The sequence below is a fragment of the Periophthalmus magnuspinnatus genome, chromosome 17 (assembly GCF_009829125.3).
Source record: "Periophthalmus magnuspinnatus isolate fPerMag1 chromosome 17, fPerMag1.2.pri, whole genome shotgun sequence".
Lineage (NCBI taxonomy): Eukaryota > Metazoa > Chordata > Actinopteri > Gobiiformes > Gobiidae > Periophthalmus > Periophthalmus magnuspinnatus.
This window is the reverse complement of record NC_047142.1, coordinates 24,092,556-24,109,197: the sequence shown is the minus strand read 5'-3', so window position 1 is coordinate 24,109,197 and position 16,642 is coordinate 24,092,556. Positions and strand designations below refer to the sequence as shown.

The 16,642-nt window shown below is 36.7% G+C and overlaps 2 protein-coding genes across 2 annotated transcripts; both read right to left on the bottom strand.

The window, feature by feature from the left end:
- Positions 1 to 2,250: 2,250 nt before the first annotated feature.
- slc22a13a (solute carrier family 22 member 13a) lies at positions 2,251 to 5,353 on the bottom strand. Its single transcript, XM_033981940.2, has 10 exons — positions 4,836 to 5,353; positions 4,657 to 4,760; positions 4,175 to 4,329; positions 3,933 to 4,101; positions 3,754 to 3,874; positions 3,196 to 3,293; positions 2,901 to 3,115; positions 2,699 to 2,807; positions 2,398 to 2,601; positions 2,251 to 2,320 (listed from the first exon to the last, which is right to left on the bottom strand). Exons 1-10 carry the CDS (start codon positions 5,208 to 5,210, stop codon positions 2,251 to 2,253), a joined length of 1,620 nt encoding a protein of 539 aa, XP_033837831.2. The 5' UTR covers positions 5,211 to 5,353.
- Positions 5,354 to 7,914: 2,561 nt separating this feature from the next.
- LOC117385404 (serine/threonine-protein kinase OSR1-like) lies at positions 7,915 to 16,000 on the bottom strand. Its single transcript, XM_033982697.2, has 17 exons — positions 15,768 to 16,000; positions 15,081 to 15,193; positions 14,889 to 14,997; positions 14,571 to 14,712; positions 14,042 to 14,097; positions 13,814 to 13,923; positions 13,629 to 13,730; positions 13,406 to 13,539; positions 13,272 to 13,320; positions 13,135 to 13,200; positions 12,928 to 13,050; positions 12,132 to 12,167; positions 11,843 to 12,001; positions 10,323 to 10,428; positions 10,167 to 10,235; positions 10,025 to 10,089; positions 7,915 to 9,745 (listed from the first exon to the last, which is right to left on the bottom strand). Exons 1-17 carry the CDS (start codon positions 15,835 to 15,837, stop codon positions 9,671 to 9,673), a joined length of 1,584 nt encoding a protein of 527 aa, XP_033838588.1. The 5' UTR covers positions 15,838 to 16,000; the 3' UTR covers positions 7,915 to 9,670.
- Between the last annotated feature and the right edge of the window lie 642 nt (positions 16,001 to 16,642).

Genomic DNA, 16,642 nt, shown 5'->3' with positions numbered 1-16,642 from the left:
TGTGAAGAGGTCAGAGGTTAAACCTGGACTGGGGCTTTTGGGGAAATTATTTCAGTCATCAGTAAGCGATAAAAATGAAACATCTGAGGATAAGAAATCCAGAGATGAAGCAGAAACACAGAAATATGCACACACTATTGTAGAATCAAGTGGTGCTGAACAATCAAACCCAATAGAAATCAGTGATCAAGATGTTGCGGGTGAATCCTCAGACCAGAATGAAAAAGATGGCGAAATAGACCTACAAAGTGGTTTGGTTGTGACACTAACTAATACATCTAAAATTGGAAATACTGACGAAGTGCTACTAGCAGACCAAGTGAGTCCTAGTACAAATAGTGATTTGTCAGCTGAATCAACAACAGCTGGTGCTGCTTTTGAACTGTTAAGTGGTGACATTTTTGGAGAGGTTTTAGAGCGACAGAATCCTGAGTCATCAAATACAATGGATGCCGATGAAATGAAAGGAAGGAATGTAGCAAAACAAGCACTTTTGGATGATAAAGATGAAGTTCAGGATAGTCTTTTTGATCAGTCCCAGGATATTTTCAGTAACACTGTTGGTAATTCAACATTTAACAACACAGCAACAGTTCAGGTAGAATCCAGACATGAAAGTAATTTGAGTATTTTTGCGGACCCATTTTTGCCCGACCAAAATGTTGTGCATCAAAAAGCAGATGAATCCTTAAATTGCTTGACCACAGGTGATACAGATTTTAACTTTGATATATTTGCATCCAGTGATGATTTTGTCACTCAGTCATCTGCAGTGAGTGAAGCACTGACTAAAGATACTGACCGTCAAGATGACATTTTTGGATTAAGTGATTTTCTAAGCAGCAGCAATGGTCATACAGAATCAACTACCAATTTAGCCTCTCCTGCTGCCTTCTTTGAGCCTCTGGACATTTTTAGTGGAGACGTTTTTAACTCTGACCCAGAGCCCTTTTTGTCTCAATCAAAAGAAGAAGTGTCACTTCTGGATGGGGTTTCAGAGACAGAAATGAATAATCAGGAAACAGACAAATGGATGGATGATTTACTGGGTTGAAAATGTAATCATTATTGTAAAACATTAAAAAATGACACCACTATCACCCATTTACAATTAGTTATAGCAATATAATGGTACAGAATGTTTTATCAAAACTGTTCAAAATACGGTATCTTAAAAAGGCACTGGGACACTACTGCTATGACTTTTCTGCTAAAGATTTTGCCATCTGCTTGTTTTATTGCTTTGGCATGCCTACAGTAAGACATTAAACTAGATCTAAAGATCTAACCTGTACCTTGGCCTGTTAGTGCAACCTGCTTGTCTCCATGGAGATTGTTTAATGCCATACTGTGGAAGCAATAACATTTCCATGAGACAAGACAAGCACAAACCTAATCCTAACCCAGTTACATAGCGCACCTTTAATCTTTAGTTAAAAACAATAAAACAAACAATAGTAAATACTGGTTTAGTAACAAAAGGTTGCACCTTCCGCCATAATTCATATACTTACTTCATATACATGATTGATATTTTACAAATACTTGTAAGTATGTCATATATTATGATATACATTATGTTGGTTTAACCCTAATTACGCTGTACAGTATGATTGAATTAATAACCGATCTGGCTAAGTTGTGGAATTTTTGCATGTTGGATGATGTAATAGAAGAAAATCAAGATCCAAAAGAGATGACCTCAACAGTGCTGAAATTATTCATATACTCTGTGTATGTTAAACTTGTTTTCACACAGTGGTATGTGACTAAAATTGTCTTTTTGAACTCCTTGTCTTTGAATTAAACTAGCCAAAATCAGCGACTCAAGTTCTTCTCTATATTTCAAAACAAGGTAAAGGTCAGTAAAAATCCAACACACACACACACACACACACACACACACACACACATATATATATATATATATATATATATATATATATATATATATATATATATATATATATATATATATATATATATATATATATATATATATATATATATATATATATATATATATATATATATATATATATATTCTACTGTAAGAACTGTAAGTTTCTACTATAAGATACAATAGACTGCAGTATTAACACAATCCAAATATACAGATGAGGTAATTACATAAACTGCATTAACTATTTAGATTTGGGACAGTACTAAAATCTGAACAGAAGATGGCACTGTTCATCAAAGCCGACAGAAGCCACAGAGGTCCTAAATTCAGGAGGCATGTTACATAACCTACAGTCTTGTGGATTTCAACTGAGAAAATGTTGAAAGATCCATCTGATGTATTGTCAAACCATTTTGTCTGTGAAAGAAAGTAAACAGTAAACATAAGTACATAGAACCCTTGCTCAAATCAGTGCTGTACACTTTGATGCTCACTGTATCCCCAAATTTGCAATAGAGTCTGGCAGCTCTCTCCTTCTGGTCTCTGGAAGCAGTAATCCCAAAAGTCCACTCACAAACATGAAGGAGCTGTAAACTGCGATAGGAACAAACCAGTGGTACACGGCCAACATGTTAACCACTGGAGATAGCAGGCCCCCAGCACGGCTCGCAATGTTACCCAGACCAGAGGCAGACTGTCTGAAAACACAACATAGTCTTCAAGTCTTATTTATTTTATATTTTGTATGTTCAATGAAATGGTTCTATGGACCACATCAAAGCAATCAAGAGTTACCGAAGAGATGTAGGGACCAGCTCCTGGACATAAACACTGCAAATGGATCCTGCCATATTTGAGAAAATGCGTCCCAATGTGGCAAACAGTGTCACAAAAATAGCTTTTTCTGAAAACACAATATTTGAATAATAACTGATAATAATTGATAATGATAGACTTTATCAAATGAGGTAAGAAAATGAGAACCAGAGTGTTCTACCTTGGCCCACTGCAATGATGAGGAGGCAAGCGAGACCCCCTGCCAACAGTGTGGTGATGAGACACACTCTTCTCCCTAAAGCCTCTAACAGCCAGATACACAGCAGGTGAGCCGGCAGCTCAGTTGCACCAAATATGAGCTGTGTCAGGAAAATGTCCAGGCCCAGGTTCCCCACGTTAAATGAGAGGCAGTAATATGTGAGGTTTAGAGAGAACCTAAAACATGAGAGGTTCAGTGGACGTCAGACCAGATGTTTGAGGATTGTGTTGATTTGTATGGTCATGGCATCACTCACCATGCCAGAATAATTGCAAAAAGATACTTTGTGAGCACAGGTGATTTGAAAATAGTTAAAGTGCCTCCTTTTTTCTTAGTTTCTGTCTCCACCACAACCTGTAATAAACAGGAAGTGAACAAAATAGGACCAATACTTGCCCTATAGAAAAAACGTGTAATGTATCCCAAATCACTTAATTAACACCTGAACAAAAACATATCTGTACATTATGTCATAAACAGTGCTCTGAACATTAGCAGGTTTTCAGTTACTCCTTTCTTTAAGTCCCTTCTTCAGTGACTTTGGAAACACCCCTTTATTACATAAATCAATTGCTTTGACCTTTATCCTGACACAGGGATTATGTGATTGACAGAGGCCATAAGGTTATTCAAAGGCCACATTTACATAGGCTGGACAAAAGAGCTAATCATAAAAGGATTCCATGAAAGTTACATTATGATCACATTAAACTAAATCAGCTCTGTGAAACTATGCTGTTGCTATAAATGTAAATTATCTTTATTGTTTTATTTGTGAGACGAGACAGCTGGTCTCATATTTAAGTAAGCCTACCTTTTGGAGGATAGACTCTGGGACGATGCCTTTATTGATGGCTGCTGCCTTCTTTAACACTTCTCTAGCCTCTTTCACCCGTCCTCTGTCCAGCAACCACCTGGCTGACTCCGGGGTGTACCTGGCAAAAACACAATACTTTTATTTCTAAACTTTACACAAAATGAAGATGAACACACCATATGTAAATTGCCATCACTCCCAGAGGGGCTGACGCAATGAGCTGAGCCAGTCTCCAATCTCTGACGAAGTAGATCACTCCAGCCATGAGACAAAGACCAATGGCAAAAAAAATCTGAGACACACAGGCACCCCAGGACCTCTTGGACACACCAATCCACTCTGTGGCTGTAAAAGAAAAATATCCCCTTATAAAAGTAGAAAGGGCAAAAAGATTTTGTTTTGATGAGGTGTATGTTACCCATTATTATAGCATTCATCCGAAACCCTCCATAGCCAATGCCTACCAAAAACTGGGACACCAAATACAGGTTGAAGTCATGACTAAGTCCAGTTACAGCAGTAAACATGAAGATGAGAACTCCTGGGATCTGGATGGCTCGCTTACGACCAAATCTAAAACATAAGTTCAATATTATTAGTATGTGCAAACATCACAAAAACAGATAGCTATGATTGATTTTAAAAGTCAGAAATTATTAAGGACAGTGAAGTGCCCATGTTGTTATCAACGCTGATGTATGCATAGTCAAATCATAATCCACAAAATGTTTACTTTAATAGATGTATTATGTAATTGTTTTCCAAAATTCTTTAAACATATACATAGATTATGTGGGGAAAATACAATAAATTAAGCCTACAACAAGTCTTTTCTAGTTAATGACTGTAAAATACAAAATTATTTTGTGCCCTGTCACAAGTGATTGCAAAAATACTTACGATTCAGCGAACGGTCCAAATAAAAGAGATCCGAAAAGCACACCAGCCATTAGCACTGTCTGGGCCACCTGTACCAGATTGGACCTCCCACAGACTAAATCAAACTGCAAAGATACACATTTTAAATAATGACATGACATGACAATACAAAAAGTCATTAAACAAGAGTCTCCACTTACATCAGTCACTATGGTGGCTTCATACAGAGTGTTTTTGTACACCCAGCCATTGTCACACACTGTCGTTTTGTTCAGCCCATAGGTCCTGATGGCCTCAATGTCCCAGTCAACAGGGACAAACATTAGACACCGGCTGAAGCTCCCATCCTCTTCGCGGGGCAAGGTGAGGTTAAGCTGTTCCTCTGTAGTCAGGTTAGGGTCAGCTCCCAGTATCCAGTTTGTGTTACAATGTCTCTGCGGATCCGTTTGGACAAACACTACAGAGGCAAAGTGAAAAGGCAGGATAATATTTGGAACACAAAGAGCAAGGAGCAACACCTTCTGAAACAAGCCAAATTCTCCAACACTTTGCAGTATTTTCCCAAAGTCGGCCATTATTGGGAAGCAGAGAGGCAGTGTCTAGACTCCAGCACTTATTTTATGACCTTACAGTGTCGATTAATGTTTAAACCCTTCTCTAAATTGTTCAAGAATCACTGGACAGCCGATTCAGAGTTTTAATTAAAGTAACTCCAACTGCCAAGCATCCATGCGCTGTATTTCAATGTACCCTTTAAAGAGCGATAGTGCCTCATTTTATCAGTGCAAGCTCCTCCTGCCCTCCTGAGAAGTCCAGTTTTATATTACAGGGGGAGAACACATTTAATATGATCTTACATAACAATTACCTCTGAACAAAGACTCAGTATCAGTTGTGCCCTCTTATGTCCACTAACTTATATGGCTCTGTAACTGCCATCTATAAACTTTTGTTACACAATTTTAACAGCACTGAACTCATAGATGCCTCTTCTAATTGCTTTATTAAACACGGGAGGGTATCGTTTCAAAATATAATGTTTTAGCAGATGCACAATATATCACAATACTGGCTAATGCAATAATCCATATAATAGAAAAACTAGGAATAGTAGGATACTTCTAAATATAGGTTTTCAGACAAAAAAAAATCTGATTTTATTAAATGTACCTAGGATTTTTGTTATTTTGCCTTGTTTTTGTCTTGGTTTAGTTTATGGTTAGGTTTTATTTTGATATAGTTTAACTAGGAAATTAAAAGGTTTGTGTAAAAAAGTATATTACAATAGCCCAATAATATTGTTATGCAATTAAATAAGTCACACTAGCATACTTTACAACTTGCATTCAGATTTCAGTACTTTGGGTTTTCTTCACCATTCTGTTTGGTACTACTCCTAGGCTACTAATGTTACAAACCTGGCTTGAATCCAGGGCTGACTGCTTGAAAGATGAGATGGCTGCCATTTTTTGCCACCCATCACTGCAAATTCTACACTTAAAACATTAAGTTAATATGAATGTACATCTTTGCTAAGAGAATACATAAATAAGTAAATAAAATGTGCATTTTCTAGTATTACTTGAGGTCTGGCTTTGTACAGTTGTGAGTCTGGTTGAAACCAGAGACTGTCAATAACAGAAAAGTACCTCAGCCCTAGTTGCAACATGACTAGAGGTTAAGCTGAGGTCCTTGTTTGAAATACATGTGGGCCTTTGTATTGTTTAACCAGCTATAACAAACTGATAATGTGTAAATGAGATGTTTGGTTTGCCTCACGTGTCACACTTTTTTTTTTTTTTTTTTTTTTGTTATTGAACTTTACCTGCTCTGAAGGTATATTGGAACCTGGCTGAGAACAGGTCAATAATATGGAGGTTAAAACAATATTTAGGCTAAATGTATAGGTATTAAATACTACTTCTTCTTATGACTAACAAAACCCTACTGTGATTCCCTTGATACTACTAATTCTACTGCTGATGCTATTATGACCTAGCCTAGTTTTACTATCAAATCTGGAGTAAAACAGTGATTGGGATTAAAATGAGTTGAGCAGTTGTTAGTTTCCACCTGAGCATTTTCAGACAGCAAGAAGTAATCGTTTAGTCGTGCTAATTTTACAGGTAAAGAATTCTAATTTCTGCACTGTGCCACAGTGGTCAGAGCTTCAGACTGCCAGCAAGAAGGTTCCGTTTCAGTCCCTAGATAGACAGGGCCTGTGGAGTTTGTATGTTCTACCTGTGCCTTGGTAGGTTTTCATTTCCATTTCCTCTACTCCTCAAACATGCAAGACCCTCATGTGCCTGGAGTCCCTTCAAAATGAGATTCCAAATAAATAAAATAACCAGAATCATATTTTGTAAAAGAAAAATAAATTAGAAAAAATAAATATTATATTGATAAGGGTACATTTATGAGCCAGTGGGTGCAAACATGTGTGCATGCTCAATTTGTCCTCCATCTTCATTAAAGCCTACATTAATGATTGGTGTTAAATTATGTTTTACTTTGTAGATGAACATCCAATCCAAAAGTTACCCTTGGAAGAGTCTAAAAATCTTATATGGTGCAACTTCATTTCACACGCATATTGTCTATTGCATATCTGATACATCAAGATTCCTTTTTGTCAAGTCAACTATGTACGTTTTTTTCACTTTATTTTATGACTGCTTGCAAGTTTAAAAGACTGCAGGTAGAAATGTGTAAAGTACCTGTGAAAAATTATTCTATTATCCAAAATACCCAAAGAAATTAAAATAAGTAAAATAATATAGACCATGTAAAATGCATGTGGTGGTCTGTAAAATCAATGAGTTTGTAATACCGATTACCCATGTGGTAATAAATAATGCATTTAATTTAGGTGCTTTATAGTGCATTATTCATTCACACACTAGATGGTGGTAAAGCTACTACTCTAGCCACAGCTGTCATGGGACAGAGAGGCTGCCAATTTACATCTCCATCGGCCCTTCCGACCACCACCAACACTCACACACATTTACACAAGGCAATATGGGTGACGTGTCTTGCTTAAGGACACAAGGACAGTTTGTTTTTGGTTTTTTTTGCCACTGGCGCCCCACTGGCGCACCAGATATTCCATGTGGTCTCCCACCCAAGTACTAACCAAGCCTTGCCCAGCTAATCTTCGGAGATCAGATAAGATCCAACTTTGACAAGGAGGTAAGATACAACAAGTTGTAAAATTGCAAATATACCAAGTAAAAATAACTGACAGGGACAAATTAATTAAAACAATGGCAAACAAGATGAGATCACTTTTTCTTATTTACAAGTAAAATGATTTTATCTGGACATGTACACTTCAACATTACACACAAACCTCATGGTGTGGGTGCGACAATGCAGTTATGAACAGTTATGACATCTTTACATAAGTCCGTTTACATTTGTACCTGAACAAAGCATTAGAGACAGCCTTCATGTGTTTTAACAGCCAAACTGGGAGTGACACTGTGAAAGTGTTTTTTCACTAATTGAAAATAGGCTACCATTCTACCCAAACTGCAGAACATAGTATATCTTAGCACAGTTTTGCCAAGACAAATTGGGAAAGTTGGTTGAAAAAAAAAAAATGTAAGTAGTATTTTCAATCATTATGACTCATTTGATCAGACAATGCTGCTAGTTTGTCAAATTCAAATGTATCCAAAACATATGCTTGATTAGTTATTAACAACTGATGTTACAACTCTGTGACAAGAGTAATGTGTAACAAACATTCTGATGAAAAAAAATATACAAATTTAATTAGCACTATGAGATAGGCTTCACATTTTTATACTTTTGGCTCAGTAAAAGTACACACAATAAAATTTCATTCAGTAATTTAAACAGCATAATCACAGCTGTCAAGTGGGTTAGTTATTATTAGCCCAAATTAAAATGTTGTATATATGTATTTTAAGATTTTGGAGGAACCGTTTCCTTCAACTGTTCTGGTTTGTTTTACATTGGTGAGCATGCACTTCACCTCAGAGGTTCAATAATGTAAAAGCGCTCAAAAACAAAGTGTCCAAAACACCACCATCTCCATCAGCATTCAGGATCCTCTCAGCTTTCCAAGAGCAAACAGGCACTCCCTATTATTAGGTTGATCTGAATAAAATCAAAAGATATTTGTGTTCACCAAATGTTGCAAGAGGTTCACTCTTTCCAAACCTTAGTTGATACAAGCAGAAATAGATATGTTAAAATGTTTTCAGTCTCAAAAGGATGTTGCTACAGCCAAGAAATATCCAGAAAAAATATGAAAAACAACTTTGCATAGTACAAGGATATGGACCAACCAACTGTGAATAATGCTTTTAAATACGCCAGAAACCTCAAGCCTGTTGAAAAAGGCCAGTAGATGAATGATATCTATTACATGCACTGATGCTGAGGGGAAAAGTCATTGCACTGCAACACTGCTCTTCATAAAGATACAATCTCTTTAATTAAAATCAGAGCTTAAATTTAAAGATAAGTAAATAAAAGTTACTAGCGTGCAGCTAATGGGCATAACTCAACCTACCCCCATTAAATCAATCACACTAGAAAAAATTTGCTTGTTTGACTAAGGCGGATATTACACTTTTTAAACGCAGTGTAGCATAAAGTGCCATAAAAAGCTGGCACGATACTTGTGTGGCACTGTTACTTAAAATAATAATAGTAAAAGAATAATAAAGGCAATCACTTCCAGTACTGGCAGCAGATGGATTGTGCTCATGAAAGAAACAAGGAAGCAAGTACAACTAAAACAAAACACAATAATAAGTGGATATAGTTGATTGCATTTCTCTCCCCATTTGTAAGCGCACTGTAAACGTTCAAGTGTGGTTCCTGTGTTTGAGCTGTGCCCTGTCCGCATGGTCCTCAGACTGCAGTAGCGCTTCACTGCTGCCAGCTTTGTGAATCCTTTCACTTCTCTTCACGCTCTTTGGCAGTAGTGGTTTCTTGGAATTGACTACAATGCAGCTGTGCAATACCATCGGTTACTGTCCTTGGTGTCGCCCAAAGTTTAACTGATGCTGAGCTGAGCGAATCCAATGAGTTTAATGTCATCCGGGATTTCTGACTCCTCCACACCAGAGGCCTGTGCAAAAAATCAAACACTTAAATATAATGCAAATATTTAGGAAAGATTAAATATGATGATGTAAAACACAGATCTATTTTTGGAGTAAATGCATTTTCTACAAATTCATAATGCCATTCCTTGCAACATAAAGTGGAGGTGATGAAATATTCATATTTCAATTAACCAGCCATGTTACATTTCTCCTGTCTTGATTGTATACAGACAAATGTTCCACAGAAGGATATAATTAGGATGCCTTACCATAAAAACATACAAATACAGAATGGCACTTACAAGTTTGAAGGTCACATTTTTGTTACTGTGAGGATCATCAACAATCTTTTGCAAATTGGCTGCAACTATAAGATAAATAGAAAAGAAAATTTATGTTGTTGAAGAAAATGTTTTTGAATATTTACATTTTGCCGTTACATACCAATCACTAGATCCCTCCCATCAACCAGTCCAGCTGAGACCAACTCCTGAGAAACCCCATCTGCTGAGTCTGTACAAAAAAAAAAAAAAAAAAAAAAAATCACTGCTAGCCTCTCAGACAATTAAAGCATTAACACAAAAAGATGATCCTCTGTACCTCTGCCGGGCATAAAGTCAAAACGGATGTCATTCAGCTCCTTCTTGGGGTTTCTCAGTCTAAGCACAAGGCTGATGGAAACACTAGCATTGGCTGCATTTGGATCCTATAAAAGGAGATAATACTATAATGTACTATGTGTGCTTGGGTTTCTTTTATAGGAGATTATGTTGGTTCGTTTCTTTGCGACAAACATAACTGAAAATGTCAATAGTTAAATTACAAAACATTTAAATATTAGTAGCTAATAAACCAAATGAGTAGTCAACTAAATAAATTAATCTTGTATAATAATTATATGGACTTCGAAAGAAAAAAAATGTTTCGCATGTGTGCGTGACATGTTTTAGAGTCTGCAAAGAAAGAGGCAATATTAAAATAATAAAAAAGTGATTTTCAATAATAATACACTATAATTATAATCAACAATACACCATTGATAAATATTCTGTCTAGAAGCCTTCAGTAAACATATTTGACCTCATTTGGAAATTTATTTAAACAATTTCAGTGACCAATAAAAATAATGGTTTGATAAGTCGACTAATCGAAAAAATAATCGCTGACTAGTTGACTACTAAATAATTGTTAGTTTCCAGCCTTACAAATGCGTAAGCCAAGAGCCTTTTTCCATGCAGTTGACAGATGTCCTCCAAGGGAAGACACTGTTTTCTGCAGGCATGATCTACATTTATCAGGGAATCTAAATAAATTTGTCACTGTTCATATATTTCACACCTTTTATGGTAATTAGCAACTTTTCTCTCTTTTTGAGGTGAAAACAGCAGACAGCTATCACAATGCGTGATGTATCGTATGCTATCAACCAATACTGCATCTGGAAATATTCTTGTGCCAATTCAAACCCCACATGTTCTTCAACTTTTGCTGTGCTCCTAACCATGAGCAAAGATGTGCTCTGTGTGCCACAATATAAAATTGGTACATAGTACGCGTAAAAAGTAATTGCGTCGCTGCAGCTGCCCAGGTTTTTTGAAACTCATTGTGCTTCTCTACCATGGATCTATTATAAAATCTCTACTTTGAACATGATAACCAATATCAAAAATGTCCACAAAAGAAAAAAAAAAAACCCACCAGAATAATTTTTCCATTTGCACAAAAGCGTAATTTCAGGAAATATTTAACTAATCTATTAGTATATAGCCATAACGTTGATGCAAAAGAATACAGCTATGCAGTCTGCAAACGCTGACCATCTTCTAACACTCGCATTATTCTCACATGAAGCTGATCTCCAGCTACTTTTTTGTTTATGTTGGGTGCTGATTGGTTCACAGTCAAAATCTCAGAGGTACTACTGATGTGAATTTTGTGAAAATTAGCCAAAATTGCGAGTAGTTGAATCCAATATATTCTTATCATATACAAGAATATATTGGAATTCTGTGTCCTCCCTCAATAGAGACCTATTTTTTTTCAAAATAAAGCAGAGAAGATGCTCTTGGCCCATCGCATAAAGTAAGTATGGATCACTTTAAAGTGTATTGTAGTTTTACCTGTGTGATGGGAACATGTGAGGGGCTTTGTGTGTTTGCTGGAGCCTGTGGAGCCAGAGAAGGAATGTCCTCCCCAGGCTGTCCAGTATTCACCGGGCTCTCATAAGTTGGACCACCAGGCTGTAAAAGTCCTGTGGCGCCATCTGTTGGCTGGAAAATCTAGGCATAAGGTTCAGGGATTCAGAGACCAGTTAAAAATGTAAAATGACAATGAAAGATGACACAGATGACAGTCATGCAGATCAGATTGTAAAGGATTTGAGGTCATGTCCACTACGAATACACTCACCTCCATGTTCTGGGAGCCGTCCTTCACTCTGGGAGACTGCAGATTGGACATGACAGACAGATTGTGAGGATTATAAACATGCAGATCCACTTTGCATCCCGCAAAACATTGACCAGAGAGTATGAAATTAGAGGAATTTAACACAGTTCAAATATGTACAGCATATGACAAGACCACATAGGACAGTATATCCCACACCCAGATGTGAATTAGCCACCAAAACATATATGGTCTATAAATGAGAAATGGAAGGTTCTGTCACTTTTACACTACAAGTGTAAACATGTGCCATCTACCTAATAAACCACAAGCCACTAACTCATAAAAGTTTTTTTTAATAATAAAAGGACTTCAGAGTGGATATGTTTTGTATGTCTTTGGATAAAATTACACATACACAATATGGTGGTTATTATGGCATTTCAATAACTCATACTATTATCACTACAAGCACATACTGGTAAGTATATCATTTTTTTTAAAGTTGCATATATTTAATCTTTTCATCATTTGTTTTTTTTCTTTTTTAGAATTCATGTGAAAATCCAATGTAATTAAATGAAAAAATGCCTTTTGCCCGCATGTGAATGTTAGACAATATGAAAAAACTGACAATCACCACAACCATTATCCAAATAAATCATGCCATGCAGTTGGGTGACTTTCAATACCACTCTGCTGGCACAAAAAATGTTTTACAAATACTTCATTTAGTAACCTTGCATTTAAAATTGTTATTTTACATATACAAGAAAAATTACACAATAAGACATAAAAAACATTGTTCAGGTCTCACCCTCAGAGCAGCCACTGCAGCTTTGCCCTCCTCGCTCTCCTCATCCAGCTCATCATCACTCCACTCCCAGCCTCCATCCTCTGTTTTATGGAGGCGGCCACTAGAGCCTGGCACGCGACGCACCTAAAATCAAAACCGCATTTTGGTCATTTACATAGCAAAAAGGGCTGGAATCTTTATTATCAGTTTTGTTTTACTAAAGCAGACCTTCTTTGATCGCTCTGTTATTGTTGGACCTTTATGAAGAAGCCTCTCCTGCAAGTATTCATTGTTCTGCAAAAAAAAAAAAACTAAATTAAATAAATGCGAAAAAATCTCTTTTTACTTCAAAGTAGTCAACTCACCTTAGCTTTAGTGAAGAATTTGTGCTTCAATAGCTCAGCAGCAGTTGGCCTAAAAATATTTTAGATTTGTGTAAATCAATAACAATCAGTCAAAACATACACAACATTTAATCACAAGGTATGTATGCACTTACCTTTTTTCTGGATCTTTTTGTAAACACAGAGAAAGCATTTTTCTGAAAGACTTGCCATACTTCTTTACCATTTCCTTATCTGTGATTCCAGTCTCAAGGCAAGGAGGATCATTCTGCAATGTCAGCATTAGAACCTATAGATGCAGCAACATATGAATATAAACAATTTTGTACTGGGACAACATGAACAAAGAATGAAATATGCCAAAGAAATGTTGTTTGCCTTCATTGGTGGGTATTTGTGATATGGTGCAGCTCCAGTTGCTAACTCAATAGCAGTGATACCAAAACTCCAGATGTCTGCTTTAAAGTCATAACCACGTACCTTAAAAAACAAGACTTGTTATGAAAGCAGTTTAATATGTACCAAAGCAGAAGTGAGGTGCAAAAATCTGACTATTCTCTGACCTGCTCCATGACCTCAGGTGCCATCCAGCATGGCGTACCCACAAATGTTTTACGAACTTTGTTCCTTGTCATGTCTCCTCCAGTTGCTAGAAAGGCACTTACACCAAAGTCTGAAGAAAACATAATATGGAATATTTTTGATTACACCATTAAACAATAATATCTAATATTATATTTTATCATAATTCATATAATAATACTTCAATACAAAGGGAAAGTAAAAAATACCAGCAATTTGCACAGAGCCATCCTCCCCAAGTAGAATATTTCCAGCTTTTAAATCCCTTTGCACAAAGAAAGAGGATTAAAATGTAATGTAAAATCAAAGTGTCACAGAACTTCAGCACCAGGGGAGTGGCCAGACCAAGATCAAACACTCCAAGCTATTGCACAGAAACCTTTCAAAGCAGCTGTGTATATACTTTATCCTAACAGCAATGACTGAATGAATCTGAAGTACCTTCAATACAGAGAAACAGGGTGTGTGAAAATATACTAGTGAAAACTACATTCCTGCTCCAGAGGAGCAGCATATGCGTTCAATTAGCAGCAACCAAAGTGATATTGCACAAATAAATATACTGTTTGGTTTACTACTTTGTGTAAACAATATCTAGCTATCCTATTTTTCATAATATCAATGACATAACATCAAATCTCAAGTGTATGAACTATGTTCCTTTACATTTGTAATATATTCTATAGCAGAAACCCTTCACAAAAATCAGCAATTATAGTGGTTCAGTGGAGGACTCACCGATGAATCTGCCCATTTTTATGAAGGTACTCCAGTCCTTCCAGAACCTCCTTCAGAATCGTTGCAATACTGGCTTCATCCAACACTCCTGTCTTGTGCTCACCACGAGAGATGATATGCTTAATAATGTCCAATACAGAGCCTGGAATACAATCCAAAATTAAAATTAACAAATTAGAATAGGAGGTGATTAAAAGCAAGAACAGCACATGACACACTATAGAACAAGGATCTTTTTTTCTTTCAGACTAAACTAAAAGACATTACAGGGAGTATTAAAGATTAGGTGAAGTTACAAAAAACTTACAAACCACTTACCGCCACTGAGGAGCTTCATCACGAGCCATAGTTCATCTTTCACCACAAATGATGTGTAGTATGACACAATATTTGGGTGGTGGCATTGGCTCATCGCCTGAATCTCTTTCTGTAAAAACAACCAAAAAAGCCTTCAGCATAGTAGTTGAAAAAGTGTAATGGCTATAGTTGATGATGGCTGGGATATTTTACCAGAAGCTCATCCATGCTAGTTTGACATTTTTCCAGGTTGATGCGCTTGATGGCCACCTTCTCCTTTCGGGGCTTGCAATAAGCAGCCTGGACCACTGCTGTGGCTCCACTTCCTGCCACAGAATGGACACCCCAGTTAATAACCAAAACTAGTAAAAAGATACATTTAATAAATAAGCAGGAAAACAGCAGCAAACGTAACTTATTGGGTTTAAATAAACAAGTGACTGTACTAAATACATCTCTTGTATTTATCACAACAAAACCCTAAAAACTCATCATAGATTGCGAGTTCATGCAAAGATATGCGAGAGCGTAAATTGGTAATTTGAGCAATTTCTTAATAGTTAACCTTTGAATCTCTTTTGAACGACATACTATGATAGTCAGATGTGCTAAAAAAATATGCCCTCCACTCCCAGTGCTGTGCTAACCTAGGTTAGCGGTCCTGGGTTAATGGTGATTTGTCAAACAACGAGCTCTTTCAGTTTAGCAAACACCAAACTCGAACATGCTTGGTTTGGATTGAGGATAAGATCCCTCTAATGCCATTACGTTTTTATCATTGTAGCCAAACGTTTAATTTATCCTTGTAACGACAGACGTTAATTGCTAGCAGAAGGTAGCAGTCGGCAGCCTAGAGTACTGTGCGGATACGGAGCTAACGTTAGCGGCTAAGCTACTCACCTATAACCTCGTTCAGTTCATAGTCATCTTTGTCGATAGACCAGGATTGCGAAGTCTGGTCTTCGGCCATGGTGTCGCAGTTTGTTCGGTGCAAGCTACAGATTAAAAGAAGTTGGTGCCGATTTTAAATTCTGTATCAGTCCTCCATTAGGCTTAGATGCTGCTGCTGTCACTACCGCTGCTGTCAACACAACTTTACGCGCGATTGACGCACTGTACGTATCTTACGTACCTAGGCTCAGAACCGTGGTGTCGCCGTCTACAGTTTGTTTCAGGATCTGCAAAAGTATACAGCCCAGTAGAACAGCAAACGTTTTATAGCCAGGGTCAATTTATATGAAATATACATTATTTTTTATATTTATAATATAATTATTTTTGAAAATTACGTTTTATTTACCAAGACAACAATGAGAAGAATAAAATGTTTGAGGAAGAAAAGAGAGAAGACTGTGAGACGATATGTAGTGCAATAACACACGTGAGTGGATGGCAGTGTTATGGAAAGGTTGTGGAAAGAGTTTACATGTTCTGACTTGAGTCCCAAATAGTCTTCAGTGAGTTTATAGACATAATTTTGTGTCCTATTGTGTAATTTAATAAAAGCTCTGTTCATTGTGCATCACTGAGAGATGCAGAGCAGTTTCTTAATTATCTGAAAAGTCCCCATCTGGAGAATTTGGGAAGTGTATGTGAAATACATGCTGTGTAAATTTGACTACAATACAAAACTGAAAAATAAGAACCTAGGTGTGAGCATAATTAACTATTACAAATTTTGGTAGAAGATCTCTACCAAAGAAGAATGTCGTGCTACTGGATAGTGCTCAAGTGATCTTAATTAACTGACCTTTTAGTTTCAAAAGACAATGTGA

Excerpts from the sequence above, each read along its gene's own strand:
- LOC117385404 (XM_033982697.2), bottom strand. The coding sequence starts at position 15,837 with ATGGCCGAAGACCAGACTTCGCAATCCTGGTCTATCGACAAAGATGAC. Across the intron at positions 12,168-12,927 it reads CTGCAGTGGCTGCTCTGAGG|TCTCCCAGAGTGAAGGACGG; the intron begins GTGAGACCTGAA and ends TCCAATCTGCAG. Across the intron at positions 10,090-10,166 it reads TGGGAGGGATCTAGTGATTG|TTGCAGCCAATTTGCAAAAG; the intron begins GTATGTAACGGC and ends TTTATCTTATAG.
- slc22a13a (XM_033981940.2), bottom strand. The coding sequence starts at position 5,210 with ATGGCCGACTTTGGGAAAATACTGCAAAGTGTTGGAGAATTTGGCTTG. Across the intron at positions 3,875-3,932 it reads GTGATGGCAATTTACATATG|GTACACCCCGGAGTCAGCCA; the intron begins GTGTGTTCATCT and ends TGTTTTTGCCAG. Across the intron at positions 2,321-2,397 it reads ATTGCAAATTTGGGGATACA|ACAAAATGGTTTGACAATAC; the intron begins GTGAGCATCAAA and ends TTTCTTTCACAG.